At 42.9% G+C, this 24,283-nt stretch overlaps 1 protein-coding gene across 4 annotated transcripts in view; it reads right to left on the bottom strand.

The window, feature by feature from the left end:
- The window catches only part of LOC132889158 (arginyl-tRNA--protein transferase 1), a 220,363-nt gene that overhangs the window by 94,027 nt on the left and 102,053 nt on the right, over nucleotides 1–24,283 (bottom strand). For 3 of the 4 annotated variants that reach the window (XM_060925390.1, XM_060925388.1, XM_060925391.1), the window contains exon 7: nucleotides 23,242–23,370. The exons of the other annotated variant lie outside the window; for it this stretch is intronic. In XM_060925390.1, the coding sequence (XP_060781373.1) occupies nucleotides 23,242–23,370 (129 nt within the window). The remainder of the gene's footprint in view (nucleotides 1–23,241; nucleotides 23,371–24,283) is intronic. 4 annotated transcript variants of the gene reach the window in all.

Below are 24,283 nucleotides of genomic sequence, written 5' to 3'. Positions count from 1 at the left end.
ACAGTCTGTAAACGTCTGGGGACTGAGGAGACAAGTTGCTCAAGTTTAGGGATAGGAATATTAACCCATTCTTGTCTAATGTAGGATTCTAGTTGCTCAACTGTCTTAGGTCTTTTTTGTCGTATCTTCCGTTTTATGATGCGCCAAATGTTTTCTATGGGTGAAAGATCTGGACTGCAGGCTGGCCAGTTCAGTACCCGGACCCTTCTTCTATGCAGCCATGATGCTGTAATTGATGCAGTATGTGGTTTGGCATTGTCATGTTGGAAAATGCAAGGTCTTCCCTGAAAGAGACGTCGTCTGGATGGGAGCATATGTTGCTCTAGAACCTGGATATACCTTTCAGCATTGATGGTGTCTTTCCAGATGTGTAAGCTGCCCATGCCACACGCACTAATGCAACCCCATACCATCAGAGATGCAGGCTTCTGAACTGAGCGCTGATAACAACTTGGGTCGTCCTTCTCCTCTTTAGTCCGAATGACACCGCGTCCCTGATTTCCATAAAGAACTTCACATTTTGATTCGTCTGACCACAGAACAGGTTTTCCACTTTGCCACAGTCCATTTTAAATGAGCCTTGGCCCAGAGAAGACGTCTGCGCTTCTGGATCATGTTTAGATACGGCTTCTTCTTTGAACTATAGAGTTTTAGCTGGCAACGGCAGATGGCACGGTGAATTGTGTTCACAGATAATGTTCTCTGGAAATATTCCTGAGCCCATTTTGTGATTTCCAATACAGAAGCATGCCTGTATGTGATGCAGTGCCGTCTAAGGGCCCGAAGATCACGGGCACCCAGTATGGTTTTCCGGCCTTGACCCTTACGCACAGAGATTCTTCCAGATTCTCTGAATCTTTTGATGATATTATGCACTGTAGATGATATGTTCAAACTCTTTGCGATTTTACACTGTCGAACACCTTTCTGATATTGCTCCACTATTTGTCGGCGCAGAATTAGGGGGATTGGTGATCCTCTTCCCATCTTTACTTCTGAGAGCCGCTGCCACTCCAAGATGCTCTTTTTAAACCCAGTCATGTTAATGGCCTATTGCCAATTGACCTAATGAGTTGCAATTTGGTCCTCCAGCTGTTCCTTTTTTGTACCTTTAACTTTTCCAGCCTCTTATTGCCCCTGTCCCAACTTTTTTGAGATGTGTTGCTGTCATGAAATTTCAAATGAGCCAATATTTGGCATGAAATTTCAAAATGTCTCACTTTCGACATTTGATATGTTGTCTATGTTCTATTGTGAATACAATATCAGTTTTTGAGATTTGTAAATTATTGCATTTCGTTTTTATTTACAATTTGTACTTTGTCCCAACTTTTTTGGAATCAGGGTTGTATAATAGCTTCCTCTAGGCACCAGAAAGATGCGCATTATCCTCACTCCCTTGGTATTTGGCCCAACTGCAGGAGAGTAAAGGAGTCAGAAAAGCGCGTGATCAAAACACCCTTAACTCCCTATCACGGTCTCACACACACACAGAGACACACACCCCTAGTTAATGCCAGGAGCCCCATCCTGATTCCAGACCACAGGATTTTGATATGTCCAGGGAGAACACACACCTTTTGAACATTTTATTCTTTAAAAAAGGGAACAATCTTTCTTTTTGTTTTGCGTGTGTGGATGTGCACATGTGTACAAAGACTCTCTGTACTGCTGTCTGGGCTTTGGAAAGAATTGCAGGGAAACAGCCATCTTCAAGAGGGAACTGGAAAGAAAGGGAGCGAGAGATAGCAATACACACAGAGTGAGCGAGCGAGAGAAAGAGAGAGGGCAAGAGAGCGGGACAGCGGGAGAGCGAGGAGTTTCCCATCATATATGTGTGATAAGTCTGCTTATGCGAGTGTGTCTGGGAACATTTAACACATTAGAGGTCAATAAAACACCATTTCTGTAAATAACTCATTATAACATCTCTACTGTTACCTGGCAAACACGGCCCCTCTCTCTCGCTCTCTCTTTCTCTCCCTCACACACACGTTCTGGAGAAAGCAGGCTCCTGTGGTTTTAAACGCTAGACAACAGTAGGCTGCGTCTCTTATTGAAGGGCTGGACAGAATTAGTCAGCCACCAGCTGTTTTTTCCATCTAATGTCTTTATAGTGAACACCAAAAAAAGGTCAGGGGAGGCCAAGATGGTGTAGAGATCAAGCCTGATGGAACTGGAGGTACTAACAAATCTCCTATCTTGTTCCCAAGTGTCCATCTTTACTAAACATGGCGAAAAATGAATCCTTCTCCCTGCATGTTTTTTTTTAAACTAGCTATCAATCATACATTTCTGTATTTGTGACAGTGTTGAGAATAAATACGAGCCTGACTAAATCAAATATTATAATATATCTGTGCTTTGTTAAGAAGACTCGTTGTGCTCTTAAAAGTCAAAGTTCAGAAGTCCCTTCCTGTGCTAGGACCTGATCTTCCCAGGCAGTCTCCTGTCCCAGTACTACCCAGGCCCTTGAGGTGCACTGGGTGACGCTGATCTTCATTTCAGTAGCCCTCGGCCTCTCGCCTATTACATAGCTGAGGTTACAGCGGGGGCTGGTCCTCTGGTAACCGTGAGAGTTTGACTCCCTACTCACATCTGTATTGCAGCGTGCCTCACCAGATGGTAGTCGTTGGTGTGCTTCAACCGCAAGTAGAACTTGTGATCTCCCGGTCAAGAGGCGGACACGCTAACCACAAGGCCACCGTTCTCTCGCGGTCCGGTGTGCTTTTAAAGCCAAAACCCAAAAAATAAATTTCTGTATACTTACAGATAATATCCATACAAGACACATTCGAGTATTCATTCATTCCTATTTGTACCTGTATACTGTGTACAGATTGTTTTCCTTTTAAAATAAAACTTCCCTAAGTGCTGCCATTTTACTCTCACTGAGGATCAAATATCACAGAGTACAAATTATGTGAGAGAATCTGAGATTGTGACATCACTTACTCACTATATGACTTACTGAAGCTGAGATCTAGTGGATACAATACTTCTAAATTACTGTAAACATCCCTGAAGATGCCTGAGTGTCAAGTGATTGGGTGTAAAAATAAGCCCAATCATTGCAAAGGAAAATTGTTTTTTGCCATCCACAATCCTACAAAGGATATTACTTTAACAAGTGGTGAAAGACAGCGTTGTTGTCAAGTCACTAAACCTCAAGTCCCCAGTGTTCAAGTCCGAATCATTAAAAAGAAAAAAATTCAAGTCGAGTCCGAGTCAAGTCCACTATTGATCTGAGTCGAGTCCACTACTGATCCAAGTCGAGTCCACATCCAGTCCACTACTGATCAGTCGAGTCCACTACTGATCCAAGTCGAGTCCACGTCCAGTCCACTACTGATCCAAGTCAAGTCCGCATCGAGTCCACTACTGAGCCGAGTCAAGTCCGCATCGAGTGCACTACTGATCCAAGTCGAGTCCACTACTGATCCGAGTCCAGTCCAAGTCCAGTCCACTACTGATCCAAGTCGAGTCAACATCAAGTCCACTACTGATCCAAGTCAAGTCCGCATCGAGTCCACTACTGAGCCGAGTCAAGTCCGCATCGAGTGCACTACTGATCCAAGTCGAGTCCACTACTGATCCGAGTCCAGTCCACATCGAGTCCACTACTGATCCGAGTCGAGTCCACTACTGATCCAAGTTGAGTCCACTACTGATCCGTGTCGAGTCCACGTCCAGTCCACTACTGATCCATGTCGAGTCCGCATCGAGTCCACTACTGATCCAAGTCGAGTCCGCATCGAGTCCACTACTGATCCGTGTCGAGTCCACAGAGTCCGCTACTGATCCGTGTCGAGTCCACGTCCAGTCCGCTACTGATCCAAGTCGAGTCCGCATCAAGTCCACTACTGATCCAAGTAGAGTCCGCATCGAGTCCACTACTGATCCGAGTCAAGTCCACAGAGTCTGCTACTGATCTGAGTCGAGTCCACTACTGATCCGAGTCGAGTCCACGTCCAGTCCACTACTGATCCAAGTCGAGTTCACGTCCAGTCCACTACTGATCCGAGTCGAGTCCACGTCCAGTCCACTATTGATCAGAGTTGAGTCCGAGAACAAGTCTCCAACCGCACCAATGGCTGTTTTAGTGCCATGAACATTAGTTTGTTCCTTAATAGGACGTATGAACAGGTGAATGTGCTTCTCTATCAGGGAGTGTGAAGTATTCTGTCAAAGATGGTTGGGAAACGGATGTAAATGCAGAAGGTGTGTTTATTAATACAAGTGAAGACAGGTAAACAATCCAGAACGGCAGGCAAAATCGTAAAACAATGAAACAGGCAATAGGTCGAGCGAGGCACAAACAGGCTATTGTAGACTCGGCAGAATCAAAGACGAGAAACAGGAAATCAGGCTCGGTAATGTGTCAGCAACGCAACTCATTACTTCGCAAAGCAAGTGTGTTTTCACAGTTTTTATATTGGCACGCTGATTGCGCCTTAATCCTGTGCAGGTGTGAACTGTTTACAGCGTACAAGCGAGAGTCCGCTTGGCACACATGCTGTCCGGAGCGCGCCCAAGTGTCTGATACACGTGGCAAGGTGCGCAGGTGTGACACTCTGGCACAAAATTAGTACAAAAATTAACAGAGCTATAAATATCTTGTACCAAATTATTATGGCACGTTACAAAAAAGAAAGAAAAAATCCGAGTCCTTGTCTCCAATTTACGAGCCCTAAAGCAGTTAACGCAGGAGTCCAAGCCCAAGCTCGAGTTATCAGTGCTCAAGTCCAAGTTGAGTCACGAGTCCTTAAAATTGGGGCACAAGTCGGACTCAAGTACTACAAGCTTGGTGAAATGGCTGCATTTCATCAGCAGTGGTCACACTGTGGACAAATTTCATTTCAGCAGGCACAAGGCTATTTATGTAGACCACTTCATGGCAGAAAAGATTACAGAAATGGGAAGAAAAGAAAGGCAGTAAGGTGAGCGATAATTCAGACTCTTCCATAACCATAATGCAATCCGTCAAAGGTCACTTGGTCAAGCTTACAAACATAAGATATCTAAATCCCCAGACATAGCAGCCCTGTCAATAACTACCAGCAGCCAGTGATTTTGCCGTCTATAAATGCTTCATCGCTGGCTACTCAATTTTTTTTTTTAATTCAAGTTTTCCTTGTATTTGTATTCGACATGCTTTTGTTCGTTTTTATTCACGGATGAAAAAGTTCTTTTTAGATGGCAAGAATCGCACTGCTATGACAGCAGACGTTGTTTACCAGTACGTGTTAGTACTGTGTATGCGTTATCTAGCCGAGTGAGATTTAAACTTCATAAAAGTCTGTTGATTCATGCATTTTGTTGCCAGTAAAAATCACATGATTACAGGAAACTGATGATTAGATGGCTCAGGTGTTCAGGTAAACGGTGTACTAGTGAGTAAGCTACATCACAAGCGGATATCCGGTTTCAGCGGAAATGGCTGCGCCCAGGGAAACCTATTCTTAACAATATTGCAACTTTTAAAATGGATAAAGTTTTATTTTTAATTAAAAAGTGCAGGAGGCACTGTGATCAGCAAATGAAGTATGGACCAAGGGTTTTTATTTGGCTTTAAATGGCTTGAGAATAGGGGTTAAAAATTCCAGCCAAAACATTAAAACCACAGACATGTGAAGTGAATAACATTAATCTTGTTACAGTGGCACCCGTCAAGGGGTGGGATATATTAGGGAGCAGGAAAAACGGGCAAGTGTAAGGATCTGAGCGACACTGACAAGGGCCAAATTGTGATGGCGACATGACTGGGTCTGAGCATTGAACAAAACAGCAAGTCTTGTGGGGTGTTCCTGGTATGCAGCAGTTAGTGCCTACCAAAAGTGGTCCAAGGAAGGACAACCGGTGAACCAGTGACCGGGTCATGGGTACCCGAGGCTATTGCATGAGGAGAGAAGGCGAGTTTATATGGTCCGATCCCACAGAAGAGCTACTGTAGCACAAATTGCTGAAAAAAAGTTATTGCTGGCTATGACAGAAAGATGTCAGAACACACAGTGCATTGCAGCTTGCTACGTATGGGGCTGTGTAGCCACAGACCAGTCAGAGTGCCCATACTGACCCCTGTCCACTGTCAAAAGCACCTACAATGGGCACGTGAGCATCAGACCTGGACCATGGAGCAATGGAAAAACGTGGCCTGGTCTGATAAATCAGTTTTCTTTTACAGCATGTGGACGGCTGGGTGCGGTGCATTGTTTACCCGGGGAATAGATGGAAGCAGGATGCACTATGGGAAGAAGGCAAGTCAGCAGTGTGTGTGTGTGAGAGTGAGAGAGATGTTCTGGGCAATGTTCTGCTGGGAAACCGTGTGTCCTGGCATTCATATGGATGTTAATGCATTGTTGCAGACCAAGTACACACACTGTACATGGCAGTGGTATTCCCTAATGGCAGTGGCCTCTTTCAGCTGAATAATGCACCATGACACACTGCATAAGAGCGCTCTGAGAGCACAATATCCCCCGCTGGCAACTAGGCCATAACGCTGGTAAAATGCGACTGAATTAAACGAAATTGCAATATGCATATTACTGACATATAACAAAGAAACCTGACAAGTTTCATGAAATTCCTCCAAAAATTCTGAGAGGAGTTGATTTCAGAAGGTGAGTACCTTTAACGAGATGGACAGAGACATCGCCACGACAATCCTCCTTTGGGCCTATCGGCCAGTGGGGGGGGGGATAAAAATTGTGAGGGAAGTTGATTTCAGAAAGCAAAACACACCTTGATGAAATTGCCAAACATACAAGTTTGTTCATAATCAAGGGCATAACTCTGGAAAAAATTGCCAAAATTAAGCGAAATTTCACAGTGCGTATAACCATCATGTAACAAAGCCTTTTCCCAAGTTTGGTGAAATTCCTCCACAAATTGTAAGAGGAGTTGATTTCAGAACAACGTACACCCTCATGAAATCGTCAAAGTTATTTAATCAAGGGTCAAAACTCTGGTAAAACTTTCACAAACGAAATTAAATCGCAATATGCATATCAGCGTCATATAACAAGGCCATTTGCCAAGCTTCGAGAAATTCATCCAAAAATTGAGAGAGGAGTTGATGTCAGAAGGCGAGCACACCTTCATGAAATTGTGAAAAGTACAAGCTTGTTAATCAAGGGCCACAACTCTCGTAAAATGCGACTGAATTGAACGAAATTGCAATATGCGTATTACCAACATCCAACAAAGAATCCGGCCACGTTTTGTGAAATTCCTCCAAACATTGTGAGAGGAGCTGATTTCAGAAGGTGAGCGCCCTTCCTGGGATGGACGGACAGACAGAAATCGCCAGGACATAATCCCCCTTTGGGCCTTTCAGCCAGCAGGGGATAAAAACTGTTCAGAAAAGGTTTGAGAACATGACAACATTGACCTCCAAATTCAGCAGATCTCACTCTGACCAAGGATCTGTGGGAAGTGCTGGACTAACAAATCCGATCCATGGTGGCCCCACCTCAATTAAAGGATCTGCTGCTCAAGTCTTGGTGCCAGAAACCACAGCAGACCTTCAGAGGTCTTATGGAATCCATGCCTCGATGGGTCAGAGCTGTTTTTGTGGCACAAGGAGGACTTGCACAATATTAGGCAGATGATCAGTGTGTATGCATGTATAATATAATACAATATAGATATTTAGGCACTGCCTACAAGCAGAGCTCCTGAGGAGTGTATGAGCAAAATATTTGCAAGGGCACAAAATCAACCTGGATATTATAATAATAATAATAATAATACAACCCCGATTCCAAAAAAGTTGGGACAAAGTACAAATTGTAAATAAAAACGGAATGCAATGATGTGGAAGTTTCAAAATTCCATATTTTATTCAGAATAGAATATACAGTGGGGCAAAAAAGTATTTAGTCAGCCACCAATTGTGCAAGTTCTCCCACTTAAAAAGATGAGAGAGGCCTGTAATTTTCATCATAGGTACACTTCAACTATGAGAGACAGAATGGGGGGAAAGAATCCAGGAAATCACATTGTAGGATTTTTAATGAATTAATTGGTAAATTCCTCAGTAAAATAAGTATTTGGTCACCTACAAACAAGCAAGATTTCTGGCTCTCACAGACCTGTAACAACTTCTTTAAGAGGCTCCTCTGTCCTCCACTCGTTACCTGTATTAATGGCACCTGTTTGAACTCGTTATCAGTGTAAAAGACACCTGTCCACAACCTCAAACAGTCACACTCCAAACTCCACTATGGCCAAGACCAAAGAGCTGTCAAAGGACACCAGAAACAAAACTGTAGACCTGCACCAGGCTGGGAAGACTGAATCTGCAATAGGTAAGCAGCTTGGTGTGAAGAAATCAACCGTGGGAGCAATTATTAGAAAATGGAAGACATACAAGACCACTGATAATCTCCCTCGATCTGGGGCTCCACGCAAGATCTCACCCCGTGGGGTCAAAATGATCACAAGAACGGTGAGCAAAAATCCCAGAACCACACAGGGGGACCAAGTGAATGACCTGCAGAGAGCTGGGACCAAAGTAACAAAGGCTACCATCAGTAACACACTACGCCACCAGGGACTCAAATCCTGCAGTGCCAGACGTGTCCCCCTGCTTAAGCCAGTACATGTCCAGGCCCGTCTGAAGTTTGCTAGAGAGCATTTGGATGATCCAGAAGAGGATTGAGAGAAGGTCATATGGTCAGACGAAACCAAAATAGAACTTTTTGGTAAAAACTCAACTTGTGTTTGGAGGAGAAAGAATGCTGAGTTGCATCCAAAGAAGACCATACCTACTGTGAAGCATGGGGGTGGAAACATCATGCTTTGGGGCTGTTTTTCTGCAAAGGGACCAGGACGACTGATCCATGTAAAGGAAAGAATGAATGGGGCCATGTATCGTGAGATTTTGAGTGAAAACCTCCTTCCATCAGCAAGGGCATTGAAGATGAAACGTGGCTGGGTCTTTCAACATGACAATGATCCCAAACACACCGCCTGGGCAACGAAGGAGTGGCTTTGTAAGAAGCATTTCAAGGTCCTGGAGTGGCCTAGCCAGTCTCCAGATCTCAACCCCACAGAAAATCTTTGGAGGGAGTTGAAAGTCCATGTTGCCCAGCGACAGCCCCAAAACATCACTGCTCTAGAGGAGATCTGCATGGAGGAATGGGCCAAAATACCAGCAACAGTGTGTGAAAACCTTGTGAAGACTTACAGAAAACGTTTGACCTCTGTCATTGTCAACAAAGGGTATATAACAATTGAGATGAACTTTTGTTATTGACCAAATACTTATTTTCCACCATAATTTGCAAATAAATTCTTTAAAAATCAGACAGTGAGATTTTCTGGATTTTTTTTCCTCATTTTGTCTCTCATAGTTGAAGTGTACCTATGATGAAAATTACAGGCCTCTCTCATCTTTTTAAGTGGGAGAACTTGCACAATTGGTGACTGACTAAATACTTTTTTGCCCCACTGTAGATGGCATATCAAACGTTTAAACTAAGAAAATGTATCATTTAAAGAGAAAAATTAGATGATTTTAAATTTCATGACAACAACACATCTCAAAAAAGTTGGGACAAGGCCATGTTTACCACTGTGAGACATCCCCTTTTCTCTTTACAACAGTCTGTAAATGTCTGGGGACTGAGGAGACAAGTTGCTCAAGTTTAGGGATAGGAATGTTAACCCATTCTTGTCTAATGTAGGATTCTAGTTGTTCAACTGTCTTAGGTCGTTTTTGTCGTATCTTCCGTTTTATGATGCGCCAAATGTTTTCTCTGGGTGAAAGATCTGGACTGCAGGCTGGCCAGTTCAGTACCCGGACCCTTCTTCTACGCAGCCATGATGCTGTAATTGATGCAGTATGTGGTTTGGCATTGTCATGTTGGAAAATGCAAGGTCTTCCCTGAAAGAGACGTCGTCTGGATGGGAGCATATGTTGCTCTAGAACCTGGATATACCTTTCAGCATTGATGGTGTCTTTCCAGATGTGTAAGCTGCCCATGCCACACGCACTAATGCAACCCCATACCATCAGAGATGCAGGCTTCTGAACTGAGCGCTGATAACTCGGGTCGTCCTTCTCCTCTTTAGTCCGAATGACACGGCGTCCCTGATTTCCATAAAGAACTTCACATTTTGATTCGTCTGACCACAGAACAGTTTTCCACTTTGCCACAGTCCATTTTAAATGAGCCTTGGCCCAGAGAAAACGTCTGCGCTTCTGGATCATCTTTAGATACGGCTTCTTCTTTGAACTATAGAGTTTTAGCTGGCAACGGCGGATGGCACGGTGAATTGTGTTCACAGATAATGTTCTCTGGAAATATTCCTGAGCCCATTTTGTGATTTCCAATACAGAAGCATGCCTGTATGTGATGCAGTGCCGTCTAAGGGCCCGAAGATCACGGGCACCCAGTATGGTTTTCCGGCCGTGACCCTTACACACAGAGATTCTTCCAGATTCTCTGAATCTTTTGATGATGATATGCACTGTAGATGATGATATGTTCAAACTCTTTGCAATTTTACACTGTCGAACTCCTTTCTGATATTGCTCCACTATTTGTCGGCGCAGAATTAGGGGGATTGGTGATCCTCTTCCCATCTTTACTTCTGAGAGCCGCTGCCACTCCAAGATGCTCTTTTTATACCCAGTCATGTTAATGACCTATTGCCAATTGACCTAATGAGTTGCAATTTGGTCCTCCAGCTGTTCCTTTTTTGTACCTTTAACTTTTCCAGCCTCTTATTGCCCCTGTCCCAACTTTTTTGAGATGTGTTGCTGTCATGAAATTTCAAATGAGCCAATATTTGGCATGAAATTTCAAAACGTCTCACTTTCGACATTTGATAATGTTGTCTGTGTTCTATTGTGAATACAATATCAGTTTTTAATATTTGTAAATTATTGCATTCCATTTTTATTTACAATTTGTCCTTTGTCCCAACGTTTTTGGAATCGGGGTAATAATAATAATAAAAAAAGCATACAGACCACTGAATTGTATAGTGTAGTGTATTTTGTATCAGTAAAATGCTGCATTGTCTTGTTACAGTGATACCAGTAATGAGATGCACATCGCAGTTACAAATACATATTTATTCCATACAGAAGACGCAGCTTTCACTCCTAATTATGTTTCCACATTGCAGCAAAGCCAGAAATCCAGGTCACAAATATAGCAACTGCAACAGACAAATCGCATAACCAACACTAGGACAGGTCATCTCTTTAAGGCAACAGGGAAGCAGTTGTTTCTCATTCCCACACTCTGATATAGGCCAATTCAGTGCTGAGCTTTTCTACCCTCAATTAAACCTTCACGTTGCTCGTACTTTAAGCAAGTCTGTCCGCTCATTAATCAGGATTAATAGACTTTACACTCTCTCCCTGGCAAACTAATTAGACATCGACACTGAAATACAGCTCTGTGTTCATAAGATCCAGCTAGTAGAAAACTAGATTTCAAAATCTGCATCATTGAAAAGAAGATGCAGAAATGCAGTTTAGAATGGATCCCCTCTCGCAATCTGGAGGATGTGCATTCAAAAATAAACATCAGGGATCACCGATCAATAACACTGGGGAACAATTTGAAAAAAATTCTGTTGAGTTAGATTTTTATGCTGATTAAAACTAAAATTGGCATGCTGATTCCAAAAGTGCAGTCAGTTTTTTTCTAGCACGTCAAGTTTTTTCTCCACAGCTTACCCTCCAGATAAGCAAAATTCCATTGTAGTAAGACTATTTGAAGGTTATGGAAGAACGTTATCAGGGTAGATGGGATGTACATATGATAGCTGACTATTATTGGGGCATCAAACATGACAGTCCTCAAGTTGAACACTCCAGAAAGAGCTATAAACGTAAATTTTTACCTTAACTACTTGCACAGGCGGCACAGTGGTGTAGTGGTTAGCACGGTCACCTCACAGCAAGAAGGTTCCGGGTTCGAACCCAGCGGCCGGCGAGGGCCTTTCTGTGTGGAGTTTGCATGTTCTCCCCGTGTCTGTGTGGTTTTCCTCCGGGTGCTCCGGTTTTCCCCACAATCCAAAGACATGCAGTTAGGTTGACGTGGGGCGGCCTTGGGCTGAGGTGCCCTTGAGCAAGGTACCTGACCCCTGACTGCTCCCCGGGCGCTCTGGTGTGGCTGCCCACTGCTCTGAGTGTGTGCGTGTGTTCACTGCTTCAGATGGGTTAAATGCAGAGGATGAATTTCACTGTGCTTTAAGTGTGCATGTGACGAATAAAGGTTTCTTCTTCTTCTTGCACACAATTATAATTACAGTAGCCATATCCTTTGTAAAAACATAGTGTTAAATAAACATTGCAGTCATGCCTGTTTCTTTCATATTTCACTGTATGTCAATATTTGTAAATTTTTATAAAACAAGCACATATCTGTTAAGTACAGTATTTTTCATATTTAAGAAAACAGGGATCCTATAGTTCAAAAACTTGACGTGATGGAGAAAAACTGAGATCAATTTTGGATTCCGCACCCAAAAATTAGTTAAAAACAGCTGTCAGACCTAACTCAACAAAAATTGTGTTCCCCAGTGTAACTTGAGCAGGAAGTGAAAGCTGAGCCAGGAGCAGTACTAAAGTGACTTTAGGCAAAACATCCTGAAGCTAAATTCAGTCACATGTCTATTCAAATGTGAACGGTCAACAGCTCCTTGAATGCTCGGGGTAAAACAGATGAATCATTATAGCTTTATATAACAGCAAATATTACTTCCGACATTTCATCACCGATTTGGATTTTACAAAAACTTTTTTTTTTTTTTTAAAGTACAGCTTTTTAATTTGTGTAAACTTTATTCCATCCATCTATTTGTCTTTAGTAACAGCTTTATTCTGGTCGGGGTTGCGGTGGCTCTGGAGGCTATCCTGGGAACACTGGGCACAAGGCGGGAATATGCATTGCATGGGACGCCAGTACATCGCAGAGCACCATACAAACTCACATTCAGTGGGGTAACTTAGCATAGCCAATCCACACACTGGAACATTTTTTTTTTTGACTGGAAGGAAACCGGAGAACGCCGAGGATGAAGAGAAACTCCACACAGACCTGAGTAACCAGCGACCCTGGAGCTGTGAGGTGGCAAAATACAAACCCCATTTCCAGAACGTTGCAATAAAAATAAAATTCTGATTTTTTTTTTTTACTTGACGCAAACCTTTAAACTGATCAAAGTACAAAGAAAAGATTTAACAGCTTTATTGAGCAACTTTTGGAAATATAAACGAAGGTAGAATTTGATGGCTGCAACACTCCCCCCCCCAAAAAAAAAAAGTTGGGACAGTGTCAAAATAAGACTGAAGTTTACAGGACATTGAAATAACGCCATTTTGGAAGATTCCACAATAAGCAGGTTAATTAGTAATATGAGTGGGTTTAAAAGGAGCAGCACCAAAGGCTCAACCTTTGCAAGCAAGGATGGGTCATGGCTCACTCCTTCGTAACAATTTGTGAAAGAATTGTTAGTCAATTCAAAAAGAACATTTCTCAACACAAGAGTGCACAGAATTTAGGTCTTTCAAGATCTACGGCACAGAATATTGTCAAACGATTCAGAGAATTCGGAAACATCTCAAAGTATAAAGGGCAAGGTCAAAAACCAGTGTTGAATGTATGTGACCTTTGAACCCTGAGGCAGCCCTGCCTGAGAAACCGTCATGCTAAATGTGACAAATATAGCCACATGGGCTTGGGAGTACTTCAGAAAACCGTTATCACTTAACACAGCCAGCCGCTGCATCCAGAAACACAACCTGAAACTGTATTACGCAAAGAGGAAACCATTCATGAACTTGATGCAAAAACGCCACTGATTTCTCTGGTCCGAAAGACCGTGGAAACGTGCTGTGGTCAGATGAGTCCACATTTGAACTTATTTTCAGGAAAACCAGACATCAAGTTCTCAGTGCCAAAGGAGAACATGACCATCCAGTTGCAAGAGCCAGCATCTGTGATGGTATGAGGGAGTTCCATGTGTGTGAAGGTACCACTGATATATTGGGGCACATATTGGGATTTGAGAGAGACATTCATCAAGGCAACGTCTCTTCCCAGGAAGTCCATGCTTATTTGAGTAGGACAATGGCTGGCCTCATTCTGCACGGGCTACAACAGCATGGCTTCATAGAGTGCTTGTGCTTGACTGGCCTGCTGCCAGTCCAAATCTGTCTCCTATTGAGAATGTATGCGGTATCATGAAATGGGGAATCAGACAACAGTGACCACAGACTGTTGAGCAGCTCAAGTCTTGTATCAAGCAAGAATGGGCAAAAATTCCAACTGCAAAAATTAGTATCCTCAGTTCCCATATGATTAAAAAGCATTATTAAAAGGAAAGGTGACGTACCACAATAATGCCTCTGTCCTAACTTTTTTTTCTTAAGTGTGTTGCAGGCATCAAATTCTATCTTCATTTATATTTACAAAATACAATTAAAACTATTGAAAATCCTTTTTTGTACTTTTGTCAGTTAAATAAAGGTTTGCGTGAATTAACAAAATCACAGATTTTTGGTTTTATTGCATTTTGGAAAACATCTAGGGATGTCCCGATCAGGTTTTTTTGCCCTCCGATCCGATACCAATCATTTGATTTTGAGTATCTGCCGATACCGAGTCCCGATCCGATACTTCTTATAATCCATAAAAAATAATAAAGACGAGGAAAGAAACGGATCCAGGATGTTCCTCATTTTTTTATTTAACACCTTATTTTAACATCCAACAACTCCGTTAGCAAACAGAGCACTTACGTGAGGTAGTTTGAACAATAAATAAATTAAAAACATAACCTTAAAATACCTGGCAGGAATGTAAACAAATAAAAAAAAAACTGCCACAGTGCCAGTAATTTGCTTTTAAGAACGCATCTCTCAGTGGTGTACAGTAATTTCAATTAAGGAAATGAACGTTTTTCTTGATGAAAACAAGCATTTCTACCCTTTCAGGTTTGAGCCTGTTTTTGTCATCCAACACGTTTGCAACAGCACTAAAAACTCGCTGTATTGTGTCGGGTGTTTGTTTTTCAGGTGCCGTATCAGGTTTGTTGTATTAAATGCGGCCCTTTCCTGTCCACCCCTTGAAATTCCAGCTTTACATATTTCACAGTTTGCTATAGCAATGTTGTCATCAACTTTGACATACTGCCACACCGCAGACATGCTTTGCTTTCCGCTTCGAACTGCTTCCGTGTTCAACTTTGCCGGCAACGGGCAGCCAATAACCAATAGCGTCTCTGCTACAAAGTGATGTCATGCCGCACGTGTTGATGTTGCTGTGTTGAGACAAGAGGTCTGGTCTCACTCTGTGCCAACGCATAGCTATTGATGTGTTAAAAATGAGAATATATTATATAGATATATATCCGATCCCTGATCGGTAGGTAATGCCCGATTCCGATCGAGTCTGAAACCACGTGATCGGGCCCGATTTCCGATCACGTGATCGGATCGGGACATCCCTAAAAACATCCTAACTTTCCTGGAAATGGGGTTTGTATATTTACATACACACACACACACGGTTCAAACTAAGATTCGTCGATCCATTCTGACAAAAAACAGTACCATAAACTAGTTCTCGAACCCTAAATGTGAAGTCAAATGAACCAGGTTGCAGCCTCAAGAACAAAACCTATCTAGCAACCCAATAAAGATGCAAAATAATAATAAAACAATAATAATACCTGACATTTTCCTATAAACATAGCCTGTCTCAATAACATAAAAGTGCAATGTCGTCACACGTTAAAGCACTGACTGTCGTTCAAGCGTCAGCGTAATGGTTTTACACTGGCCAAGAAGCAAGGAATGTAGAAAGGACGGCCATTATTGCTGAAACTTGGAGTTGATTTAGCAAATGGCATTTACCTCTACAGTACACATTAAAGCAAACATTTGGAATAATTGGCCAAGTATATCCAACTTTCTTTATAAATAAATAAATAAATAAATAAATAAAACCCAGCCATGGTTTTTGCTTCAGACTCCCACAGCCGAGTATTTGTCCCACTTAGGCCATAAACACTTGCTGGAGCTGAACTAATGCAAACACACACCCACACATACAGCTTCCCCGCTATAAAGACTGTTCTCTTATGGCACCAGGAAAGAATCTGGGCAGGATCGGTGAGTTGCACAGCTTTTAATATTCATAGCCATGGTTTATAAGCTGGTGTATTTATTGATTTTCTGAGCCCCTTTGGCAGAGCCGGGCCAGTTTCCAGGCCTGAGGGGACAAAAACCTTCTCACAGGTTACAGAGTGTGCTGGAGCGCTCCCTCTCCCTCGACCGTTCTCTCACACTGCCTTGCTGTTCAAGCGCTTTCTGGTCGGCTGCATGTTACTGGTTTCTACCCAGACTGCCATGCCTGGGCTCGCAGCACCATCACACTGCCTACCAGCCTTTTTTTCGGAGATAAACAAGAATTTAGTTCCAATAGTGAAATCACAAGACAGCACATACACACGCTCCAAACACTGGACAGATGTGCTGTGCAGTATCTGAAAGGTCTTTCTGCAGATTTTCCCTGCAATCAATCAGATTCTACTACAATTGATTACAAAAACTGGGTCTGTTTTAAGGAATTGATAATGGCCATGAAGAATTCATTAACCTGATGCATTTTGGGGTTTTTTCCCCTCCAGTGTCTGCATATTGTACACAGCTGAGAAAAACAGCCTTTTTGAATTAAAAAAAAAAAAGCATTCCCAGAATTCCCAGCTAAAACTCGATAGACTGGATGCATACCTTTCTCTTATTTGTAGAAATAACTTGGAAAATATACTTGATGGCCAAAAGTTTGTGCACACCTGACCATATGTGCTTTCTGAACATCCTATTCCAGGTTTAGTCCCCCATTGTGATTTTATCATAACCTTCACTTTTCTTGGAAGGCTTTCCACTAGATTTTGGAGCGTGGCTGTGGGGATTTGCTCACTCAGCCATATGAGTGTTCGTGAGATTAGACACTGATGTTGGGTGAGGAGGCCTGGGGTGCAGTCAGTGTTCCAGTTTATCCCAAAGGTTTTCAGTGTGGTTGAGGTCAGTGTTCTGTGCAGGCTACTGGAGTTCCTCCACCCCAACTTTGGCAAACCATGTCTTCATTGACCTCACTTTGTGCACAGGGGCATTGTCATGCTCGAACAGGTTGGGCCCTTTAGTTTCAGTGAAGAGAAACTAATACTACGGCATACAAAAACATCCTACACAATTGTGCATTTCAAACTTTGTAGTAACAGTTTGGGAAGGCACACATATGGGTGTGATGTTCAGGGATCCATAAACTTTTAGCCATATAGTGTAGAACATCTCATCTCATTATCTCTAGCCGCTTTATCCTGTTCTACAGGGTCGCAGGCAAGCTGGAGCTTATCCCAGCTGACTACGGGTGAAAGGCGGGGTACACCCTGGACAAGTCGCCAGGTCATCACAGGGCTGACACAGACAACCATTCACACTCACATTCACACCTACGGTCAATTTAGAGTCACCAGTTAACCTAACCTGCATGTCTTTGGACTGTGGGGGAAACCGGAGCACCCGGAGGAAACCCACGCGGACACGGGGAGAACATGCAAACTCCGCACAGAAAGGCCCTCGCCGGCCACGGGGCTCGAACCCGGACCTTCTTGCTGTGAGGAGACAGCGCTAACCACTACATCACCGTGCCGCCCAGTGTAGAACATATTCAAGAATAATAGTAGAAGCCATAGTCTGAGCCCAACTGTATTACGTGAATGAGAAAACATGTTTGGAAAACAGTGTTACACTTTGGAGTGCTTGTTTGTGTTCATTCCATTTCCATCTCAGTCTCAAATCAGGAGGCACCCAGCACAGCCAAACAATTTTCCCATGAGTGCAAAAAAAAAAAAGAGGAAAAAACCCACCCCACACATGCGGCGTTTGAAAAAACTCAAGCCGCAGCAAAACACCAGCAGGACTTTACCCTGAGAAAGTAATTTATGACTGGTGAAGCTGATGAAGCCGGACACCAGTGTTGTAATCGAGTCACTAAACCTTGAGTCCACGTCCAGTCTCGAGTCCCCAGTGTTCAAGTCCAAGTCATTAAAGAACATTTCAAGTCGAGTCCGAGTCCACTAATGATCCGAGTCGAGTCCGAGAACAAAGACTCCACCCGCACCGTTTGACGGTGGCTGTTGCTGCCTTTATGTGAAAGCGTCTCTGCTACTGTGTTGGACTAACGTTACTGCTCGACTGCCCCATTTTAGTTAATAGGCTACAGATAAAAAGCTTGTTCATCGTTCAGCAAGCCCCACCCACTATCAACAGGGCAAATAACACGAGAGGGGGTTAACACTCGCTAGCTCATCGCTCAGCAAGCCCCGCTATCAACAGAGCAATGACCATAACGTGTCACTTCCTTCTCTGAGTGGAGTCTTACCAAATGACGATTGTAGTTCGAGGTTGTCCCCGTCGTTTCCTCGATAGTTCTTCTACATATGGAACACACAGCAGTGCGTTTTCTCCCCCCACTACACGGGAAGTCTGTATAAGCAAAGCAGACAATCCTAGGGGCTTCTCTCCAGGCATTTTAGCGCCATTAACGTTAGTTTGTTCCTGAACATGACGTATGAACAGGTGAATGTGCATTCTCTTGCACAAAATTAGTATAAAATTTAATGCAGATATAATTATATAATATATAATATTTAATAATATATTATGCCAAATTATGATGGCATGTTACAAAAAATAAATTTAAAAAAAAAAAAATCCAGAGTCCTCGTCTCCAATTTACGAGCCTGAATGCAGTTAATGCACGAGTCGGAGTCATCAGTGCTCAAGTCCAAGTCAAGTCATGAGTCCTTAAAATTAGGCCACAAGTTAGACTCGAATCAGAGTCCTGGACTCGAGTACTACAAGCCTGCTGGACGCTAAACTAACAATGCTGCTCCTGGACAGGTACCTAAACACAATTTGTATTACATTTTGAACTATTTGAATGACCTGCCTGATAGGGTAATCACACTAGAGGCGGAATGAGCCGGAATGCAAATTCTTTGTATGTTCCGGGATATTCGAAGTCCATTCTAAAAATTCTGACTGCATTCCAAACATTTGGGCCCATTCTTGTGGCCTGCCCGAATGTTTTGCTCATGTTCAAAACATTCAAGGTGCATTCGAAGAGGAGAAATATCGAACGGCATTCGAAGTGTATTCTAACTGCATTCGAAATATTCTGATCACGTTCGAGGGAAAAATCAAAACAGCAAGCCACTTCAAATCCTGCCAGGATGTCCCGAATGTGCCGGAATGCCGTCGGAATGAAAATTCTTCATATATTCTGGGATATTCGAAGTATTTGAGCTGCATTCTCTTTGAATTCTTAGACGTTCGAAACATATTCGGTGGCTATTCCGGGACGGCGGCTATTCCAGGAGTGCTCTGACTGCATTTGAGGTGAATTCGTACAGCATTCGAGGCACCTTCCGACCAGACTTCGGGTGGTATTCGGGCAGCAATCGAACCGCACTCGTACGGCATTCGAAGCGCATTCTTAATATTCTTACTGCATTCTAGGTATTCCTACTGTGTTCCAACTACATTTGAACTGCATTCGAAAGCTGATAGACCCAGAATGTGCAAGAATCATTCGCGGTGGGTTTGAAGCGCATTCTAAGTATTCGAACGGCATTCTTACAAAGCTGTAAGAATGTTTGTCAGTTTGAAACTCCCGCCCGAATGTGGCACGAATTTTGAAAAATTTTTCATTCTGGCTGGTTCTGCTTGATTCCTGCCAATTCCGAATAAGCATGACGGGGGCCTTGCATAACAACCAAGTTGATTTTTTTATTACGAAGAAAAACAGGACAGGGAAGACACTCCTGACTATTCTCATAAATCAATATAAGCCAAATTGCAAGTGAATGGCTGACTCAAAGCATGCTAGTTTTACTTGAACTACTGCAGGCTCTGGGGGCGGAGCTTTGTGTGCATGGGCAGGGATAGATCAGGCTCAAAGAGTATTTAAAAATTTTTTTTTTAAATATCTTTTTTCACCGCCACTTATTTAACCGTTAGAGATCTAACCTTGCCCACTTTTCACAAATCATGCATAAGGCTCTTTCAAATGAATTCGACTTCAATAATCTCCTAGCGGCAAATCACTGCCACTCGATCAGCACATCTCTGCACCATAACAGAAGACAAACGAACATAACCCTAGATTCCTACTTAGTACAATAGCAAAATTAATAAAGTTGGAGCACAAATACCAACACTATGCACGGCTCGAAATTCGCGGTGGTCTGGTCGCCTGAGGCGACTTAATTTGTCATTTGGCGGGTAATTCCTGTCACTAGCCAGCCCAGCTGGCTAGTTGAAAATAAAAAAATATATATACATGAAGCGAAGATTCAGACACACCGTCAACTAAAGCCGCCACATATTAAGCACATGCCGTGTCTGTGTTAATCGATGTGTTTCTCGGCAGGACAGAAACTACCGAAGAATTTCGAATCATATCGTGTACGAGTCAGGCTGTCGTTTTTTTCACTACTGCGCATGCATATAACGCATCTCGTTGAATATCGCGGTAATCACGTGTAGTATTGGACCAGGTGGGTGGAGCACAGAAGCACGGCAGGCCAGAACTGAATTCTCAATGAACTATTTATTGCTAGCTTTTCAGCCTTTTATCACTTCCCAGCCGCGTGCGCGCGCACACACACACACACACACACACACACACACACACACACACACGTGTTCTGGTTGGGGAGAGAGAGCTCACTTTCTCTGCTCTCCTCTCCTTTTAAAGGGCGCGGTCACTGGGGAATGACAAACAAACAGGTTAATCCCCATCAGGTGCAATGATTCCACCACTTACCTTCCCTGACTCCGCCCTCAATTCACAGACCAACGCTTGGCCACGCCCCCGCTGCCACATCACGTTATCAAATTCAATAGATGTGGCCACATTATCGCCCATTTAAACACGTGTTTTTTTGTTGTTGTTTACATCTACATCTGCCAAAGCTACGTTGCGATGTGGAATTTTCTGAAAGGTGTACAGAAACCGCCAGAGACGGGGACAAAGTGACCTCGGTCTGAAGAGGAGAAAAAGGCTGCCGATAAAGCGTACGAGAAGGAGAAACGACAAAGGACTTATAAGCAAACGTGGGAGCAGGGTAGGCCTTGGCTGCGATATGATTTTTATGGAATAATTCATTTTTTTCAAGTTGATTCCTAGTCAATATGAAGCTCCTAATGCTTTCTCTCTCATAAATGGTTAAATATAGAAAGCATGTTGGACATATTTTGGGTGCTATAGTCATGATAGTAAGTATATTTGCTTTCAATACTCATACATCAAGTTTTCCAAAATATTATTATTTGTTGATATTATATTATGGTGCTCTGTGTTGTTCTCATTTATGTATTTAACAACAGTATCAAAATACTCGGGTCTTGAAATAAATGCACATTAATCATGAACAATGGTAACTACTCTCTTTTGCGTTATTTTTGACAGAAGTAAAATTCATACATGAACAAATTTTGGCGAGTTGATTTTCTGTTTGGCTAGCTACTTTGGAAGGTAACTAGTCCGGCTGGCTGGTGAAAAAAATATATAAATTTCTAGGCCTGCTATGCGCCAGCAGCGAGGAGTTTATGAAATTTTGGCACTACAAAATGAAAAACATTAAATTAATACTGTTTTTGCCCAAAGTCAGTCAGTCAGACAATGATGTATAATTATTTAGAAACCAATATGACTGCATCATTAGAGTGATTAGAACCTTTTACGGGGCAGCACGGTGGTGTAGTGGTTAGCGCTGTCACCTCACTGCAAGAAGGTCCGGGTTCGAGCCCCGTGGCCGGCGAGGGCCTTTCTGTGCGGAGTTTGCATGTTCTCCCCGTGTCCGCGTGGGTTTCCTCCGGGTGCTCCGGTTTCCCCCACAGTCCAAAGACATGCAGGTTAGGTTAACTGGTGACTCTAAATTGACTGTAGGTGTGAATGTGAGTGTGAATGGTTGTCTGTGTCTATGTGTCAGCCCTGTGATGACCTGGCGACTTGTCCAGGGTGTACCCCGCCTTTCGCCCGTAGTCAGCTGGGATAGGCTCCAGCTTGCCTGCGACCCTGTAGAACAGGATAAAGCGGCTAGAGATAATGAGATGAGAACCTTTTACATCAATCTATATTGAATTGATTTCACTGATTTCCTGCTCATTTAGGAGATCGACTCATTTAGGAGATCCAACACCTACGCATTTTTCTAAACAAATTCAAACCGAAGGGTTTGCTTGCTTGCTTGGATTACGTGACCACGGTGCAGCCTTTCATACCATAGACACCATATTCTAGACAGATGAAAATTTTGTATCCGAATTGGTCAACTAGATATTGAATACTGGGATCTGAACATTAATAGTAATTTCTCTATGCGTGCAAAAGTAAAAGGTTGGTGTTCCACAAGGCTCTGTTCAAGGCCCATAACATTCCATACACACACACACACACACAATATCTGGGTACAATTACTCATGTTTAGCTTTCTTTTATACAGACCAGGCTTGTAGTACCCGAGTCCAGGACTCGTGTCCTAATTTTAAGGACTCGTGACTTGACTTGGACTTGAGCACTGATGACTCGGACTCGTGCATTAACTGCATTCAGACTCAAATTGGAGACGAGGACTCGGATTTTCTCTTTATTTTTTGTAACATGCCATAATAATTTAACATAAGCTATAAATTTCTAAATTAATTTTTGCACTAATTTCGTGCAAGTGTGTCACACCTGCATGCTTGCTGCGTGCATCAGATAGACACTTGGGCGCACTCTGGACAGCGTGCATGCAACAAGTGGACTCTTGCGCGTGCGCTGTAAATGATTTCACAAAGGCAGCAACAACCACCGTCAAATGGCGCGGTTGGAATCTTGTTCGCAGACTCAACTTGACATTTTTCTTCAAATGACTTGGACTTGAACACCGGGGACTCGAGACTTCCCGGACTCGAGGTTTAGTGACTCGACTACAACACTGATACAGACACTGAAAACAGCTCTTAATTTCCTACCCTATAGAGGAGAAAAGAAAGGACTGTTTAAAAAAAAAATTAACATATATTGTGGCTCAAGCAGCCATTCAGTTGTGAAAGCCTTTCTTTATTGCAGTAGTTGGGCAAAAAAAAAAAGTTGATGTGGTCCATGGTAGTATTACATGTGAGAAAGTATGCATGCAGGAGAAGACTCGTACCTGGCTTTCATCACATTCGAATGGCCCTTCGCCATGAATGGCCATCTGGTAACGGGCAAACAGCTCCACTGACTGCTCGTAGGACGCCAAGAAATCAGGGTCCTCAAAGCTGACCGGCACTAGCCTCACCTTTAGGGGCAGCAGGATGGATCATGATTAGTGGGAAGAAGGAAAATGGCCTAGTACCAGAAATGAACAGGGAATGAACACAAATGTTTCATTTACCAGATACAACCAGATTACTAGGATAAGAAGCAATGTGTGTGGTTAAGAAGTGGAGGAAGTATGGGATAATTTGGGATGAAAAGACCAAGGAAAGAAAAAACAGCATTATGATAAGATGGCACACATGGGTTACAAGGAAACAACAGGACTATTCATACACATACACCTGAGAAGACAAATCTCTCACGCCTGCTCATTTCTTTTCTAAATCCATTAAGTTCAGAAATGCTGTTATTTTTCCTCACCACATATACAACAGCAGAATCGTCATGTGTGATGCAGATAATGGAGGGAATGGAGGACAACAGGAACCTGAAGGTGAGGCTAGCACTCCGCTCAGCTTCTGGCTAACTTTAAACTGGCAGTGAAAATCACCAAAAACTCTCCACTCCAAGGAAGAGATTTTGACGTTGGACTATCCAAGCGTGTCACTCAAGGAGTCCGGACAACGTTTTGGAAAGAGTCGAGATTGTTCATCATTGTTGCCCTGTACTGCACAATCTCATATACATACTAGAACAAACATCCAGTGGTGAATGAAGAAATAACAAAATCACTAAAAATGATCAAAAGTCTCACTTCCTTGCATTTGCTTTTTCCACAGTTAACCTGTCCAAAACTTGGCCAATTGGTGTCAATCTTTGGTGTCCAACTTGAGTGGTTACAAACAGTGTTGTGTTTGTAACCGTGCATAACATAGCAGGAAAGACAAAAATTGTAGTAGTATGACATGATGAGAGAGAACGGTTCAATGTAGGGGAGGCTAATGGAAAATGACTCCGTGGTTTGAGGATTGGGGGGAAGGGAAGAAGGGGGT

This window comes from Neoarius graeffei, chromosome 7 (assembly GCF_027579695.1).
Source record: "Neoarius graeffei isolate fNeoGra1 chromosome 7, fNeoGra1.pri, whole genome shotgun sequence".
In the NCBI taxonomy this organism is placed as follows: Eukaryota; Metazoa; Chordata; class Actinopteri; order Siluriformes; family Ariidae; genus Neoarius; species Neoarius graeffei.
Note: the sequence above shows the minus strand (reverse complement) of the source record. Positions and strands in the feature narration are given on the sequence as shown.